Source organism: Clarias gariepinus, chromosome 12, assembly GCF_024256425.1.
Source record: "Clarias gariepinus isolate MV-2021 ecotype Netherlands chromosome 12, CGAR_prim_01v2, whole genome shotgun sequence".
In the NCBI taxonomy this organism is placed as follows: domain Eukaryota; kingdom Metazoa; phylum Chordata; class Actinopteri; order Siluriformes; family Clariidae; genus Clarias; species Clarias gariepinus.
In genome coordinates this window covers 32475105-32494429 of record NC_071111.1, presented here as the reverse complement: position 1 = coordinate 32494429, position 19325 = coordinate 32475105, and the positions used below count along the sequence as shown (strand labels likewise).

Genomic DNA, 19325 nt, shown 5'->3' with positions numbered 1-19325 from the left:
GGGCCAGTTATTCCAGTATTAATATGGTGATCCTAAAATATTCCTATATTTGTTGCTTTAGTGTTTCTGCAACTAAAAACTGTGAACCGCTTTATCAGAGTGTATTTATCCGTTATTTGGTCTGTAGTTGTAGACATATGCTGATCAGCCATAACTTAATAAACAGGCAGATCTGGCCTGGGTGTGGCTTCTCAGGGCCTTTGGTGATGTGCAGTGGATCCTTTGAGATTTGTGGGTTGCAGTGTGGGGCCTCTGTAGATCAGACTTGTTTGTCCAGTGCATCCAATGAGTGCTTGGTCAGATTGGCATCTGTTGAGATTGGAAGGGGCCATTTATGTCCTTTGTCATTTGTCCCCATGCATAGCGGACTGTGGTGCACTAAGTGTTCTGGTGCCTTTCTATTGTGAGAACTTGGTCATAATTGAGCCTTGGGTGCCAATGATCCCAACTTCTGTTTACTGATATACACTCACCTAAAGGATTATTAGGAACACCTGTTCAATTGATCATTAATGCAATTATCTAATCAACCAATCACATGGCTTTTAATCACGTTGCTTTAATGCATTTAGGGGTGTGGTCCTGGTCAAGACAATCTCCTGAACTCCAAACTGAATGTCAGAATGGGAAAGAAAGGTGATTTAAGCAATTTTGAGCGTTGCATGGTGGTTGGTGCCAGACGGGCCGGTCTGAGTATTTCACAATCTGCTCAGTTACTGGGATTTTCACGCACAACCATTTCTAGGGTTTACAAAGAATGGTGTGAAAAGGGAAAAACATCCAGTATGCAGCAGTTCTCTGGGCGAAAATGCCTTGTTGATGCTAGAGGTCAAAGGAGAATGGTCCGACTGATTCAAGCTGATAGAAGAGCAACTTTGACTGAAATAACCACTTGTTACAACCGAGGTATGCAGCAAAGCATTTGTGAAGCCACAACACGCACAACCTTGAGGCGGATGGGCTACAATATCAGAAGACCCCACCGTGTACCACTCATCTCCACTACAAATAGGAAAAAAGAGGCTACAATTTGCACGAGCTCACCAAAATTAGACAGTTGAAGACTGGAAAAATGTTGCCTGGTCTGATGAGTCTCGATTTCTGTTAAGACATTCAAATGATAGAGTCAGAATTTGGCATAAACAGAATGAGAACATGGATCCATCATGCCTTGTTACCACTGTGCAGGCTGGTGGTGGTGTAATGGTGTGGGGGATGTTTTCTTGGCACACTCTAGGCCCCTTAGTGCCAATTGGGCATCATTTAAATGCCACGGGCTACCTGAGCATTGTTTCTTACCATGTCCATCTCTTTATGACCACCATGTACTCATCCTCTGATGGCTACTTCCAGCAGGATAATGCGCCATGTCACAAAGCTCGAATCATTTCAAATTGGTTTCTTAAACATGACAATGAGTTCACTGTACTAAAATGGCCCTCACAGTCACCAGATCTCAACCCAATAGAGCATCTTCGAGATGTGGTGGAACGGTAGCTTCTTGCCCTGGATGTGCATCCCACAAATCTCCATCAACTGCAAGATCCTATCCTATCAATATGGGCCAACATTTCTAAAGAATGCTTTTAGCATATTGTTGAATCAATGCCATGTAGAATTAAGGCAGTTCTGAAGGCAAAAGGGGGTCAAACACCGTATTAGTATGGTGTTCCTAATAATCCTTTAGGTGAGTCTATAATGAATGTGAATGTATTAATGTTATGGATGATCTGGGTTAATATTCAATTTAACTTAAGTCAACACTTTAGTTGGAGGCAGGTTGTCTTGCAGTCACAAAACTGCCTGTTAAAGCTGTGGAGCTTTCTTGGTTCTTTGCATACGTGTCAGTAGAAGTACTGTACCTGGTTCTTGTCCAGCTCACAGTTCTTGTACTCCTGTTCTCCTTGCTCCTGGAATGTAACAATGACAAAACCGACAAAGATGTTCATCATGAAGAAGGCGATGATGATGATATAGATGATAAAGAAGACAGAGATGACCACACGGTAGTTGTAGATGGGCCCAGTATCTTCGGCATGGGAGTCTATGGCTTTGTACAGGAGGCTGAAGAACAAAGGTAAAGTGAATTAAATGTTTATATATTGCCTAAATATACTATACAAAACTTTTTGTGGTGCAATTACTGTTAAAGTAAGTAATCTGTGATATTCATTTGAATTAAAAAAAATGCCTATAAAGAAATATCTGATCACTACAAATTTCAATGAATTCTATTTGATGTTAATATTATCAACATGAATATCATTATCATACCCAGGCCATCCTTCAAATGTGGACACAGCAAATAAGGCCATCATGCCCTGAAGAACATCATCAAAGTTGAATTCACTGTTCTCCCAATTACGATGATCTCTTTCTGGCTTCCCAACATTACCATCTTTATACAGAATATAAGTCCCCCTGTAAACCACACATGCATGCAAACAGAGAGATAAAGACAGAGAAAAAAAATAAGAGATAAATTATTCCCATTAGTAAGTTGGTTTTATATAGGTTATTTTGCACATTTGAAATTTTTGCCTCTATTTCTCAAGAAAAAGGCAAAAAAAAAAAAGAATAATTCTCTTTCCCTTTCTCCATAATTTTGTCATAGCCAGTTCCTACCTCTAAGAAATGTGACACCAGCTGTAACACCAGCACCTTTTCTAATTGGTACTCACACAGTGTTGGGGATGAAATGACACACTTGAGAAGAACCCCTTTGCTTGCATGAGATGACAGATGCCTATGATTGGTTAGTGTCACTAGGGGTTGATGTAAAAGTATGACACCCCCCACCCACTACCACAAGAAGCATGCTTAATCTACTCTCTAGACTTCTGGCTATACATGGCTGCAGCATCACCCAAGAATCAAATTCACACTCTCCTGATAGTATTGGTAAACAAACACTTTACTTCTGTGCCACTAATAAAGATTTTTTTTTAAATATCATTTGGCAGGAGTTACTCCTCGCTCAAGTCTCAAGATTCAAGTCTTTTTCCAGATTTGTATCCTACTTTTCCCTATAATGATCTTTTATTGAGCTATATCTCTTATTTGAGCTATTAATCTTTATTGAGCCGAACCAATTCCAAGATGTGTCCACCATCAAACTGGAGCTCACCTTGTGAGACATAATATTAAATCCCAACTTCTCATAACCAACCAGGAGTCCTAGAGGCACACCATCATGCCATTGGAGCAGAAGCCAAGATGCTTTGAGATGCATCATAAAGGTGTTCCTTAGCGACTAGTCCTGCCCCATCATCATAGTTCCCAAGGCTGATGGTCCAAAATGGTGTCCAACAACTTCTGATATCTGAACCAAATCTACAATTTTGACACTTATCTACTGCTTCTAACGGATGACCTCAATGAGCAGCTGGGAAAAGCCTGGTTCACTTCGATGCTGGACATGACTAACATCGGCTGACTGTCTATCAAATGAGAGACCCTTGACATTAAATGGGCCATAGGGTTATGGCAGGTGAAAGTTCATGTTGGTTACCACCCATGCTTCACTACAGTGGATGGGGAGGGCTAAGGACACAGTTGGCAATGCGAACAACCTTCATGGACACCATGCTTACAGGCAGACCCATTGTTCAAACTCCGCATTCAGAACCAAGACCCTCTGCTGTGCACGCTAAAGCGGCAGAGTGACTTAAGTCACCATAGCTGGGAGGTAATTATTACTCACTGTCCTGCAGTCATTGACTGGCTATAAAAGGACAACTGACAAGTTGACTTACTTATGGTTTTTGGAGATTCTTAGACACAAGGATAATTTATTAGTGGAGAATGCATGCAGCCCACTCAGACCCAGGGGTTCAGTCTATGTCATAGTCAACACCTTAACACTAGACTAGACTAGAAATGCAACACAGACATTGTCTACAGAAAGGAAGAAAGTATACTCTGCTTCTTCTCTTCTTTAACTGTTTGCAACAAATATTAAATATATTTACAGTGCTAAGGTAATTTAGTAAAGCATGACAAAAAAACAGAGAAAAATTATTTGCAATGAGCAAACTGTACTCAAAGACCTATGATGGAGTGTTCGTGTGGATATTTTTGAACCAGCTGCTAACTTTGTAATTTTTTTCTTTTGATTAATAAAGTCATGTGCAATATCTGCTCTCATACAAATTCACCTACAGCAATGACTGATTATATTGTCTGTATGCATAAAATTGACAAAGTCAGTTACAGTGAAACCTCGGATTGTGAGTAACGCAGTTTGCGAGTGTTCCGTAAGACAAGCAAAAATATTTGATACATTTTGAATTGAAAAACAAATAAGTCTTGGTTTACGAATACCACATATCATGTATCACGCATGGGGCATGCACTTCTTGTTTTGATGCATGCCGTTATGTGTGTGCGCACGCATCAGTGGACACCACGCCCCTTCACACACACACACCACCCCTGCTGAGAATAAAAAGCTTTATTATTGGGTTTAAATAAATCAGCTTCCACAGCAGATTATAAACTAAGCTATGTCATAACCAAAGCAAACACTACAATTATGCCTCGTTTTGTTCAGTGTTGCTGGGCAACAGACCACGCGCCTATTTGGGAATGTGAAAATGTGGAAGTGATGTGTGGCCACTCAATAACTAAACCAAAGATTTCGGTAACTAGACTGGGTGTAACATCTGCATAGTGACACTAAACAGCTGAACAACTTAACTTTTCCGTTTACCTCTGAGGAACAAAAGCTGTATTTTATTTGTTTATATTTAGAATTTTTATAACAGTACAAGAAGATAACAGGTTGGTCTGTGCAGTTAGTGCCCTTGTAAAGAATAAATAAATTAATAACACCTTTCAATTCCCTCTCAAGAGAGTGTCATGGTCTATTTTTAGGTTTAATGATTTGGCTAAAACTAATTAACACTAAGCAAACTAACACCATTGGTCACAAGTTTTAACAGAAACTAATTCTATACATGAAAATGTAGATGCAGATTCCAAATGTATAAATATGCATGCTATTTTATATATACAGCATATATAATGTATATACACAGTATATTTACAGCCTCCTAGACCTGGCGGCAATTCTTCTTCTTCTTCTTTGTCTTTCGGCTGTTCCCTTTCAGGGGTTGCCACAGCGAATCATCTGCCTCCATCTAACCGCATCCTCTTCTCTCACACCAACTAACTTCATGACCTCTCTCACTGCATCAATAAATTGCCTCTTTGGTCTTCCTCCAGACCTCCTGCCTGGCAGTTCCAACCTCAGCATCCTTCTACCGATATATTCAAACATGTCCAAACCACCTCAATCTGGCCTCTCTGACTTTATCTCCAAAACATGTAACATGGGTTGTCCCTCTGATAAACTAATTCTTGATCCTATCCATCCTTGTCACTCCCAAGGAGTCTGGTGTCAATTAATGCACATATTCTATATGAACAGTGCATGAATGTGACCATAAGCAAAAGGTAAAGAAGCTATGTTCGCACAATGGCAAAAAATGGCAAAGGCAGCAGGGGCACAGTGTACTAAGCTTTTATAAAGTAGACACTGTTTTTTTTTTTCATTTTGTAATCTTTCTCCTGTTTACCTCGAACTGTACAATGTATATAAATTTTTTTTATAAATTTCTGTAAATAAACTACATATGCAGTTGATTTACCAGAAAGGACTTTTCTGTTTTTTGTGTGCTAAACTAAACTTTAGGGTCAAGTAATATAGATTTTATTTAAAAAGATTTACATATATATATAGCATGGTTTATTTTTAATAATTAAGCTTTATATTCTCAGCAGGGGTCATTACATTTTTTAGCATAGATCTGCCCCATCTAAAGCACTGTCACACTAAAAAAAAAAACATCTGACAGTTCAGAAGCTTCAAATAGAATGAACGAACTAATTAATTTTTTTAATATGTTATAAAATAATTTATATTATAAGCAGAGACTGAGTGACTCCCCTTAGATACTCTGTGGTAGGTTCTCAGTTGAATATAAAAAAAGAATACCGCTGATTATCAACATGGGAATGACTGGCACATTGCCCAAGTGCAAGTTGATCTTGGAGCTAAACTATTTGCTTTGGGTGAAAACGCCATCTAGTGATCATTGTGTGTCAGCCACAGCTTCCCACTCAAAACAATAGGTGGTCAAATGACCGGTTAACCGCGTTAAAAGTAGGTGACACTGGCGTGCTCTTCTATTGTTAAATAAGAGAAGGGGTTACCATGTAAGATGAGAGGGGGGTCTAATTTCTTCTCTCCTCTTACTTTAGCTTCACACACATACACAAACACCTACACACACAGCCCCGACACGCATAAAAGGAAACACTTATCTGTCGGGATTTATTTTTACTTTAAAGGTAAAGTGCAGGTTCATTTGTTTTATTTTTACTTTATATTTTGTATTAGTTATTTTTATGTTTTTCTTTTGGGGGGGGCTGTGGAACAAAAAATATAAGTTTCTATTATTTCTGATGGGGAAATAATACTTTCTTTTTAAATACAAGCCCGCTTCCAGAACGAATTATGTTCGTAATCCAAGGATCCACTGTATGTGGTAACATCCAGTGGCAGTAACAATAATACAGAACCACTTCAAATTGTCTTATCTCCAGCCATGAACTTATAACTAATAGTGAAACATTAATGGGTTACTGTTGTCATCATTTTTATTCATTATCTTATTTTTTTTATTAAAACCCCAGCTGTACATAGATTCTAGATTGTTACCTGCATTCTGCCTCAGACTGTTTAGAAGAGTCTGTGCAATAGTAGAACTTGCCCTGAAAGTCAGAAAATAGAGATCAATTATCTTTACTCAGAGCAAAGCATTTTATGTGATTAAACATACATTTATTCCTTATACAGAATGGTTCCTGTGTGAATGTTTATTCTTACCTTAAATAGTTGAACTCCAATGCAAGCAAACATAAACTGCAGCAGAGTGGTGACAATAACAATGTTTCCAATAGTGCGGATTGCTACAAATACACACTGGACTACATGCTGTGAATTTACAGAGATAGAAAAAAAAAACAAAAAAGATTATATGAACCTAAATACTTTATATACTATATATATATATATATATATATATATATATATATATATGTTAATTAATTAGACTGTCATGCAATGCAGGAATCCTAAAATCTGTCATTGAAGAATCCTGCAATAAAGTGTATGTGTGTGTTTGTGTGTGTATCATAGACAGTGTGACTCACTTTGAGGCCCTTGGCTCTGTTAATGGCTCTCAGGGGTCTGAGGACTCTAAGAACTCTCAGAATCTTCACAACATTAATTGCACTCGATCTGTGGGGCAGATAAAGAAGAATAGTCAATCTACTTGTGTTTGTTTAAATAAAACAGTGACAAAGGATGCAGCATGTCAAATCTATATGGCTATCCATATTTAAACAGTTTGGCAGCAAATCTCTCTCAGTCACAGGACTGTAAAAAAAAAAAAAAAGGTTAAATATTGTAGTACCTATTGTTGATAGGTAGACGGTCTTGGTGGACCAACCGCACCATGTTGATGACATTGGAGAGCTGGGCAATCACCATACAGGGGCCCACCCAGTGTGACATAAGGTTGGGCGAAAGCCCCCTCTTCCTTACGGGGGAATACACCCATACCTGCTCTCTAGTAGAAAAGTCCCGGCCCTGACTATGACTGTGAGTGTCATAGACCCGTCGCTGCTTAACATCCGCCAAGTGTTTCAGCGGCAACTCATGGACCCGAAACAGTTTGTCTTTCAAGGAACAAAAGTAATAAAGCCCAGGCTTCATGGGTAAGTCCCGTTGCCAATTGCTGGTAAGCACGGCGAGTTGTGTGGTAAGAGTCCGATTAAATCGTTCCACGAGGCCGTCACTTTGAGGATAATGGGGCGTAGTGCGGCTCTTTTTTACCTCCGCCTCGAAATTTTGCCCCTGATCGCTATGTAGCTGCTCCGAGACGCCGAATCGGCTGTGGTAGAAGCGCTCTGGTCAGGAACAGCAAACGCCTCCGGCCATTTCGTGAAGTAATCCACGACTACCAGCACATACACACCGTGATCGAAAACGGGAAACTGGCCGAGAATGTCCACGACCATATGCTCCATAGGTGCCCCCACCTGAAAGTCCTGCAGCGGTGCCCATGAGCGCTGGGTGGGGCCCTTCTTTGCCGTGCAGAGGTTGCATCGGTGTACAAAGAGTTCACTGTCCATATGACAGCCCGGTCAGGAGAACCGAGCGCACAACCGCTGCAGCATTTTAGTCACCCCGAAGTGTCCCGAACCGGAAATTGTAGTCCTGTAACTGTTAGAGCCAGCGTGCTAACTGCCCCTTAGGCTCTTTAAAACTGAGCAGCCAAACCAGCGAAGCGTGATCGGTCTGCAGCAAGACGCGTTGCCAGTATAAATACGCCCGGTAATGTTTAAGAGCCGCGACGACCGCTAGCAGCTCATGCTGCGTGATGCAGTAATTCCTCTCAGGTCCAAACAACGCGCAGTTGAAGTAGGCGATAGCACGCTCCTTGCCCTCGGAAACCTGAGACAGGACAGCCCCCAGTCCTACATCGCTTGCGTCCGTGTCGAGGATGAACGTGTGAGATGCATCCGGATACTCAAGAACGGAGGACCTGACCAAAGCTTCATGCAACCGAGTGAAAGCACGTGCATGCAGCGGGACGGCTTTTTCGTTAGCCCATGCAGCGGTCCTTCACGAACCGGTGGTAATAAGAAGCTAACCCGAGAAAGGTGCGTAGCTGCAACACATTTATCGGTTTAGGCCAATTCTGTACCGCAGCGATTTTGGCTGGATCGGTAGCAATCCCTTGGGCACTAATTATGTGACCCAGAAAAATGGTCTCTTGCCGCAACAGCTGGCACTTCTTGGGATTAGGCCACAAGTTCGCCTGCCGGATAGCCAGAAATACCTCTCGTAGGTTAGCTAGCACGGCCTCAAACTCCTTCCCGTGCACCAGCAAATCATTCAGGTAGACCACACAACGGTTGCGAGGGATATCTGCCAGCACTTTCTCCATCAACCGTTTAAAAGTAGCTGGAGCTTTACATAAGCCAAAAGGCATGCACCAAATTTCCATAGCCCTTGCCCGATCGAGAACGCGGTTTTAGGTCATGCTTCCAGGGCGAGCTCTACTTGCCAGTACCCGCTATGCAGATCCAACAAACTAAACCAAGCGGAGCCCGCAACATGTTCCAGCGCATCATCTTTCTGCGACAACGGATAAGAGTCCTTTCGCGTTACTTCGTTTAACCGCCGGTAATTGACACAAAAACGCCAAGAATCGTCCTTTTGACGCACAAGCACAACTGGTGAAGACCATGGTCTGGATGCCGGCTTTATGATTCCCGAGTCAGCCTCTCACGTAGCTTCTGTTTGGCGATAGCTCGTTTAGCTAATGGAAGGCGTTTCGGATGTAGCCGAACAGAAGCATTTTCCGCATCGATCGTGTGCTGCACCAAATTGGTATGGGTGCACTCGCGCTCATCTACCACGAAAATATCTGCGAATTTGTAAAGGAATGACTTCAAAGTGTCGGTCTGTGTTTGACTTAACCCCGCGCTGCTACGCTACAGAAGCTCGCCAGTATACTCGCTCGGTCTGCTACCGGATGTGTATATGGCGTGACCACCGGAAGTTCCACCCCCGGGTGTGTGCTACAAACTGTGTGGCTGTGATTTGGGTATTAGCAACCAACTAACCCGAAGTTACCACGCAGAGTTTAAATCCGTCATTTAAATTCAGCACCGGATCCCACTTTTCCAAAATGTCCAACCCCAAAATGCGATCATCCTCAATGTATCCTACAAAGAATTCATGAGAAAGCTTACGCTCACCTACTATTACCCGACATGGTGCGAATGTTAAAGGCTGGGTCAGGCAGTCTGCAAATGCGCTCGCTTTGCCCCAGTAATCCACAGCGCAACAGCAAGTCCACGAGCACCCGTAGTAAGTCCAGGACACAGTTCACATAGACCCCAGCGCGATTTCCTACACGTCCCGAACGGAAGTTGAATGCACTCGTTGAGGGAACAAAGACGGTTGTGGGAGGTGGCTTTCCGTCGGCACCCCCCAGGACTAGTTTAACGGCTGCTGAGGTATGCTGTCCTCAGGCCTGAGAATGTTGCAGCGGTAGTCCTGCGGTCCTGGGCCTCCGCATCGCCGCAAAACCTCGGAGGCTTGCTCGTTGCCTAGCCGCTGTGGGTAGCCCTGTTACCGGCTAGGTTCAGCCGCTGAACCGAGGTGGCTTGGCTCTTTTGCCGTGATGTTCCGTCATTGTGGGTTCAGTGCACTCGGCCTCTCGCAGCACCTCAGAAAGGGAAGCTTGTGCCGCTAACCTGATTTACTCACGGAGGCGCGGCGGACGAAGTCCTTAGAGAATTGCACAATGAGCTAGCTCTTTCTGCTTTTTTGTGTTCGAATTCTAAATAGCCCCAGCGCGCGAGGCATCTTAAATCCATTGTAAACACGCCCAGTGGCTCAGAAGCGAGCCGCTCACAGACCGCCAGCTTCTCACACGCTGCTTCCTTACGGTCACCCGCGCTAAACCGGAGATAAAGTGACTCCCGTAGCTTTGCCCAGTCCTTCCGCCCTGAGGTCTTCCAGTGCCCGGAGCGCGTCGGCCTCCAGCGAGAGTGGACTGTTTCCACCTGGGGACCAGCCCGTGAATTCAGGCGGCTAGCTTCACTTGAGGCGTAGGGTTCGACGGCGCCGTTGTAGGAGGGAAGGCGCAGCTTTAGCTTGTTTCGACGCTGGGATTCTCGATGAGTCCGTTCCAAAATCCAGTGCCAGAATCATCAGTTCGCCGCTCCGCTTTGCTCGCGCTGGCTCCATCAGGAAGATGTTTTTTCTTCCTCCTTAGTTCCACTGCTGCTTGGCAGCCTACTTGGATCTTCTGTAGGTCCTCGATAGTGCACTCAAACTCGTAATTCTTCATCCCACTTCTGACACCAATGTAGCGTTTTACCGGTAGAAGGATCTTGCCAAACAAGTGAGCTTGCTTGCTTCCCAATGCAAATGGCTGGGAGTACTTGCTTCACACAGTCACATATACAGCATGGGAAACAAATTCACTCAATAACCACCAATTCAGCCTAAGCATGAACCGGAGCACATTCAACAGGTCACACACAAACATGGCCGAAGCCACTAACCCAAACACCCTTCCCCAACAGGGTAAACACACAGCAACCCTTCCTGCATGGCATGATGGTCGTTAGCCGAAGCCCTGCCTACGCCACAATATGGTTTTTAAATTTTGTTTTGGTTATATCAGCTTGAATGTGTATGATTATTTATAAGGCTATAACTTCATCTCCCACAATTTTGTCACAATGGATAAATCAGCCTGTGGTTGTGTGGTTGTGTGGTTTCAGAAAAATGTTGGTTGAAATTCAAAAGATACAAACTCTACATGACAAAAGCTCTCTATCATAGGACAGGTATGCACTATATATCATCTGTTTATGGATCAACTGACCGTGTATCCATCAGTCATCCTCTATGGTTATAGCATAACTATAGCCATTGCCAAAAGTTAAATGACACAACTATTTATTTTCACAAAGTCTGTTGCTTTTAGATCTTTGAGTCAAATGTTACTCTGGTATACTGGTATACTCTGGTACAATTCCAAGCATTTAATAAGTGTCAAAGGCTTTTATTGACAATTATATTAAGTTTATACAAGGAGTCAATATTTGCAGTATTGCCCCCCTTTTTTTTTTAAGACATCTGCAGTTCGCCCTGGAATGCTGTCAATCAACTTCTGGGCCACACTCTGACTGATGGCAGCATATTCTTACAGAGTCTATGCTTGGAGTAAAAATTTGTGGGTTTTTGTTTGTTCACCCACCTCAACACAAGTTCTCAATGGGATTAAGATCTGGGGAGTTTTATGGCCATGGACCCAAAATTTCCCTGTTTTGTTCCACAAAACACTTAGTTATCATGTTTGCCTTATTTCCATCATGCTGGAAAAGGCATTGTTTATCACCAAACAGTTCATAGATGGTTGAAAGTTGCTCTCAGATGATGTTTTTGTACTGTTCTTTAATAATGGGTGTGTTCTGAGGCAAAATTGTAAGTAAGCACACTACCTTGGCTGTAAAGCAACCCCACACATGACTGGTCCCTTTACTGTTGGCATGACACAGGACTGATAGTAGCTGACTGATGGTCATTGACGCAAAGCAGTTTTATATAATCATATATCAGTTATAGCAGTTTTCAAATTTAATATTCTGTTATAGAACAAAATGCTATACAACCTCTACTAAAAAAATAAATAGACTTTACTCACTGAATCCCAGAAGAGATGAGAGAGACACTGACCACCACCAGATCCAGAATGTTGAAGTAGTTACGACAGAAAGACCCCTTATGGAGAAATGCTCCATATGCCGTCATCTTCACACAGAACAGAACAAAGCCCATGAAAATAACAGCAACCAAATGTTTATTGAATATACAAAATTAAAATAAAGACAGTGTAGTAAACTAATTTTACCTTTAATATAATCTCTATGGTGAAGAGACCCGTGAAAACATGATCTGCATAACCTAGAATCTGTAAGTGTAAAACAGATAAAAGCACACATTTTTGGTTTCTTTAGAAAGAGAATGCATGCATGAGCCTAGACATGTATAAGTGTCCATGTACCTGATTCCTGAATGAGTCACTTTTTACTGGGTCCTCTGCAGCCAGAGAGATACTACTCAGCAGAATGAAGAACAGAATAAGATTGGTGAAGATGTTGTGGTTGACAATCCTATGACACAAAACTCGAAACCTAAGAAGGTAAAGAAGAAGGTATCCGTGCTCACTGATTCATTCTCACGTGGAGAAAATTTTACTGTGCAGATGATGGATAAATGAGTAAGTTACTTTCTTGCATGGCAATCCTACACATTCTTGTTAGTGCAAAATCATATGGGAATTTAGGGACATTTAAATCAGAAGTTAATTAACCTAAAACAGCACAAAGAAAATTAGCTAGTTTAATAAATAAATAAATAGAACTGGGAGGTTCAGCGAGACATTATCATTCATGTTAGTCTGCATCAGAGGTCTCCAAATCCAGACCTTGAGGGCCAGTGACCAGCACAGTTTGTAATTCACCAACACCTTAACACACCCACTGAACCTAGTAATTAACAGATTAGTTAAATCAGCTATGTTTGAGAAGAAAAATCACCAAACGGTGTTGGACACTGGCCTTCCAGGACTGGATTTGGAGACCCCTGGTCTACATAAATATTGTAATGACCTGAAGACAGGTCATAACAATACATAGAGTACATACTCCTATGGAATAAACAATAAACTTTTTTTTTCAATTGTGGGCATTTACTTTAGCAAAATGGAATTTGCAGCTTATAAGTAGAGGTGCGTTAATAGCTGTTTAACAAAGATTATAGTTCATAAAGCCCTTGTTCTCGATTTCATACATGTTTTAAGGTTTTCTGACAGTTCTCATAGACTGTGATATCACCCATGCTCTCTCTCTCTCTCTCTCTCTCTCCCTTTCTTCCGATGGCTTAGTGCCAGTTGTCCTAATTCTCTTTTGATGTAGTAACAGATGGACATGAAATGTATGTAGTTTTATTCATTCAAGGTCTTAAATAGCTCTTTTGAGTGAATAAACCAGAGAGAACATCAGACACTGCCATCATGCCTGCTATGTGTATGTATGTGTTGGAGCCAGCTGGTAAGTGTATTGCAGCATATCGAACACTGCAAGCTATTCCTCTCTCATTTTAAGCCTAACAACTAAAAGGTTTGATCTGGTCTCATTATATTAACATACAATACATTTTAAATACTAATGACTGACCATTGTTTTAAAAATGTTGCTTTTTGACTTATTTAAGAAGTAAAACCACTGCCCTGCTTTAAGTGAGACATTACAACCCCTGGTTACATTTACAAAATAACTATATTTAAAAGATAAACAAATAAACAATCCCTATTCATGACACACACAAAATGTTACAAAATGTCACTTAGTGAAACATACATAAGGTAACACCTTCTTAATGAAGTTCTGATTTCTTAAAATCTGAGATCTTTTCTGTAAAAGCAAACTGTAATGCAATTTAGACATTGTATGAACACCGTATTGCACTATTGTATTGTATATACTTAAAAATTATAATTTAATGCATGAATGTAACATGCATGAATTGTGAGCAATATCATTCACTAATTTTCCTACTTCGAGGTACACACTGTGTGTAGAAGCCATTGTGTTCCTGTCCGGACCAGCTCTGAGGTATGCAGTTAAGTAGTAGGTTGTATGATATAAATAACTGAAACAAGAGTTTGAGACATAAATCCAGACAGAGAAGCAATAGATCTAAATCATGAGGCAAAATTGTACTGTAGTCGAAGACATGACAGAGAGAGTTCAAAGGACCATGATTTTAATCAACGAGGAAAATAAATCTGACCACTAGGCAGAGTAATAGTGGAAAACGCAGAAGTGAGAGTTCAAAGGCCATGATTTCAGTCAGCTGAGAAATAAACTTAGATTGCTAGGCAAAGATATAGTTGTGGATGTGAAAGCAAGTGTATCAATTAGAACATTATAAAACAATGTCGCAGGTGAGACCATGAAGTTGAAAGATTTAAAGGATCAGCAGCTCTGCTGTTTCCTTGGTGGAGGGAAGCTTGGGAAGTGAAATGAAGTGTATGTCCCTAGAGAAACTGTCTATAATTATCATGACTCAGGTGTTTCTATCTGACACAAGTAGGCCTGTGACAAAGTCCAGGGAGATGTGAAACAGTTAAGGGTCTGAGAAGGCCAGCGGGAGGTTGGTTGTCATGTTCGCACCTTCTGCGAATGTCGCATGCCACCACAAAATTGACCACCTGAACAAGGTTATATAAGCCAAAATTTTATGTGTTTAACACACATGCTTCACAACCGGTTGAACGAAGAGATGTTCTCATAGTGTTTTTATGCAGCATCTCGTTCCCGCTTTTTCAGGGAAGTAAACCTGCCAGCTTACTAATACGAGGTTTGTACTTCTGACAAGTGATGCAGTTCTTACAATATCCCCAGACATCTTGCGTGGCTGAACGCCACTTGTCCCTCTAAGAAGTGAGGGGCCGCGTAACTATTTAGCATGCCGGAGTCTTGTTCATTATTGGAATTAACCAGACAAATCGCTCCACAACTAAGAATGGCCATGCACCACTACCCACAGAATTGAGAAATCGGTCAATCCTTCCGTGTTTTAAATTAGCAATGTGGCCCGTGCCCAGGCAATTTTAATAAAAGAAGAAGAGAGGCTAGGACTAGGTAACAGCAGCCATTTTGTCAGCCAGAGCTTAAAAGCTTAAAGCTAATGCTAACGCTAAAAGCGATGTATGTTGAGTAAACGCGAGTGCGGGACATCTGTATCCACAATGCATGCGGGTACGTTTGGCTATTTATTTTATTTGTGCAAAGCCCGGCGAGGTGTATATGTTGTATTGTATGGATTGTGGTAGACTTATGGTGAACCTTCTGCTCCATGCCTGATGTCCTCCGTGAGCGACGTCCCTTTAATGGTGACGCGGTTGTGGCCGAGGATTCAGTCCCGCGTACACGCAACTGCTGACGTGTTTAATCCCCGCGGGAACAGCTGACACACACCAACTCCTGCATGACCACAGAGGAGGACCTAAATCCAGAGATCCATAGAACGGCCGATAGCACGGGCTGTTGGTATGCGTTTGGTGTCTGAGGATGGTTCTCTCTACCTAGAAAATGGTTCTGGCCTCGACTGGTGTTGGCAGCTGTTTCTCTGAGGACTTGACAGTTCGATAGTTCAGGACTGAACCTTCCTACAAGTCTACCTGAGTCTTCAATAACTACCTGGACTCCATGTTTACATCAATTAACATAGACTATTATAGCTGAACTGCCTGCCACCTAACACACTGTATAAATGCAGATCATTTCCTGCTTTCTGTTTCACCCAAATAAGGATGGGTTCCGTGTTGAGTCTGGTTCCTTGCCACTGTGGACAATCTGACCATTTTGATTCATACACATTCACATTCCATACAAACTTAAATAATTCTTTTGATTGTGTAAAGCTGCTTTGCGACAATGACAATTGTTAAAAGCACTATACAAATAAAATTGAATTAAATAGAATTTAAAGGAGAAGATAACTTCACAAACACACACAAACTCTTCATGCATATACACCTACAGTATGAGATGCACGCGGACACACACAAACTTTCCGTGCATACACACACACACGCGCACACACACACACACACACACACACACACACACACACACACACACACACACACAATCTCTTCATGCAGATACACCATGCAGGGAACAACTGAACAACAGGTCTTTACTGTGTAATACACCTGGCCATAAATAAAAATAAATATTTAGGCCTAAAAAAAGACAGCTCGCACTTTCACTTAACAAAAGGCAGCGTTTGATCAAAAGGATGATAAACGCGTGCGATTTATCAATAACAATGCAGGCATTTTTTAAATCTATTTCATGTTTTCCTAGGGAAATAAAATTCCGGCAGAGATGTCTGCTCTGTCTTGTTAATTCATCTAACCACGACCCCCCCTCCCCCACACACACACAGTATTTGCCAACAGCGTACACAGTTTAATAAGTTCACACCTATCGTGAATGAAGGGTGAGAAGAGATTCCGCAGAATCTTCTGACACAATGCATGCTCTAAAAGACTATACTCGACAAAAATATAGAGAATCAGAATCATATTTATGATAAGATAATTAATTAAATAATAACATTTTATCAAATAAGGACTTTATCCAAAAGACCGACCAAATTTCTCATTCACTACTGAAGTGGTTAAATATGACTATACTGTAGATACGTGGGTTACATTTTAAAAGTACAATTGCAAGTAAATTACAAACTGCATGTAATGTTGTAAAATATGAATAAAACAGTATAAGGTAATATGGTAGTATATACAATGAATAAGCTATTTACACATGAGTGCTCAAATGTAAAACGAACGCAATTATTAATTTATTGTGTATATTTAACTTCATTCAGCCGTTTAAGTTATATGAAAAATAACATTCCTACCAATATTATTTTCTTTTCAAATTTACCGATGCCTGTGCGTGTGTGCAAAAAGATGAATTACAACAAAGAATACAAAAGTGTATAATCTTTAATAAAGTTAGCCTAATACACTATTGTTTCCAATGCTGAAGCAAACATAATTTTGTTTTATTCTATTCGCTGAATACAACGCAAGGTGACACCCACAGAACCCCCCCAGTTACTGTAATCCCTCTTCTCACCTTTCATTTATGATAGGTGTGAAGTTATCAAACGGGTTTCGCTGATGAGGGAATTCACAGAATTGAGGAGTTTAAATGATGGTTCCAGGGGAAAAACGCACTGTCCCCAATTTGCGTCAAGCAATTTCTGATGCTGATGCTAGGAAATTCCACCCCACAGCCCGCCACAAAAAGCAAATCAGAGAAAGAATTAATGAACTTCTTAAAAAGAAAGGATCGAATTTTCCTTTATTTTTTTTAAAGCATACTACTCTTACTCAACTCTCAACTCAACTCAACTTTATTTGTATAGCACTTTAACAACATGAATGCCCCAAAGTGCTTCACATAATAAATAATAAAATAACATTGTAATCTAATAAAATAACGAATAATAATAATAATAATAATAAAATGAATAAAAATAAAATAAAATAATACAAAATTAAAATATTTTTTGTAATAAATTGTAAAACAATATGTAAAATCAACATGTCATGTTGGTTTAAATGCCAGGGAAAACATGTGAGTTTTAAGATAGGGACTTAAACATCCTCAATGATGTGGCCTCACGAATAGTCAATGGTAAATCATTCCATAATTTGGAAGCCGCCACTGAGAACGCCCGATCACCCCTGAACTTGCATTTGATTTTGGGTACCATCAGCAAACGTTTATCTGATGATTTGAGAGACCGGGGTGGGGCATAGGGCCGGAGCAGTTCTGAGAGGTAGGAAGGGGCAAGGCGATGTAAACATTTAAACGTGACCAAGAGAATTTTAAAATTAATTCGGTACTGTACCGGGAGCCAATGAAGAGAAGCCAGAACTGGAGAGATATGTTCTCTTTTACGCGTAGACGTTAATAGTCGAGCAGCAGAGTTTTGGATCAGCTGTAGCCGATGTAATGCTGTCTGAGAAACCCCAAGATACAGAGCATTACAATAATCAACCCGAGTGGTGATGAAGGCGTGGATGGCTATTTTGAACAGCCTAAAGGACAAAACAGGTTTAAGTTTTGCCAGTTGCCTTAACTGAAAGAAACTGGACTGAACCACAGCACTAATCTGTTTGTCAAATTTAAGGCCATGATCAAAAATAACCCCTAGATTCGACGCTGTAGGTTTAACATACTGCTCCAAACCTCCTAAATCCAGAGGTGGAATTTTACCCCTGGCACCAGGACCAAATACCAAAACCAAAAGATTTTGGGCTAACCATGCCTTAATATCGTCTACACATGTTAATAACGCTTTGACAAAGTAGCCTTCCTTCTGTTTCACCAGGAAATAAATTTGACTGTCATCTGCATAGCAGTGAAAGGAGATGCCATGATTTCTCAGGATATAGCCGAGCGGCAACAAATATAACGAGAAAAGAAGGGGTCCAAGGATAGACCCCTGTGGGACCCCATATGTAAGAGGAGCTGATGATGACTCAAGATCTCCAAGGCTAACAGAAAAAGTTCTATCAATAAGATAGGACCTAAACCAGTCTAGAGCTCTCCCCCTAATTCCCACCCAGTGTTCTAAGCGTGACAGAAGAATGTCATGGTCTACTGTATCAAAGGCAGCTGTTAAATCAAGCAGCAGAAGAATCACACAGTTACCAGAATCAGTAATACAATAAATATTATTTAAGACTCTTAACAGAGATGTTTTAGTACTGTGAAGAGCCTTGAAACCAGACTGAAAAACTTGCTCACCAAGATAACTTATTAGTTGTGTGTAAACTACCTTCTCCAGAATCTTAGACAGAAATGGTAGCTTAGAGATTGGTTTGTAATTAGACAACACAGACAGATCAAGATTAGGTTTTTTTAACAAAGACTGCACAACTGCATTTTTAAAATGTATGGGTACCACCCCAGAACCCAAGCTGCTATTTATAATATTTAAAACTACAGGACCTAGGATGGGAGCCAACTCTTTGAAAAGATGTGGAGGAATTCAGCTTTTACAGTTTTCTGATAAAGACGCCAACTATCTCTCAACAAACTAAAAGACACTTGCAATTTGTCCTTTTTTCATT

The 19325-nt window shown here is 41.0% G+C and overlaps 1 protein-coding gene across 4 annotated transcripts in view; it reads right to left on the bottom strand.

Moving 5' to 3' along the window:
* Nucleotides 1–19325, bottom strand: part of cacna1c (calcium channel, voltage-dependent, L type, alpha 1C subunit) — a 235836-nt gene that overhangs the window by 65527 nt on the left and 150984 nt on the right. For all 4 annotated transcript variants that reach the window (XM_053508748.1, XM_053508750.1, XM_053508747.1 and 1 more), the window contains exons 20-27: nucleotides 12663–12792; nucleotides 12510–12569; nucleotides 12303–12409; nucleotides 7219–7306; nucleotides 6893–7000; nucleotides 6725–6777; nucleotides 2275–2421; nucleotides 1863–2064 (exon numbers count right to left, since the gene is read on the bottom strand). In XM_053508748.1, the coding sequence (XP_053364723.1) occupies nucleotides 1863–2064; nucleotides 2275–2421; nucleotides 6725–6777; nucleotides 6893–7000; nucleotides 7219–7306; nucleotides 12303–12409; nucleotides 12510–12569; nucleotides 12663–12792 (895 nt within the window). The remainder of the gene's footprint in view (nucleotides 1–1862; nucleotides 2065–2274; nucleotides 2422–6724; nucleotides 6778–6892; nucleotides 7001–7218; nucleotides 7307–12302; nucleotides 12410–12509; nucleotides 12570–12662; nucleotides 12793–19325) is intronic.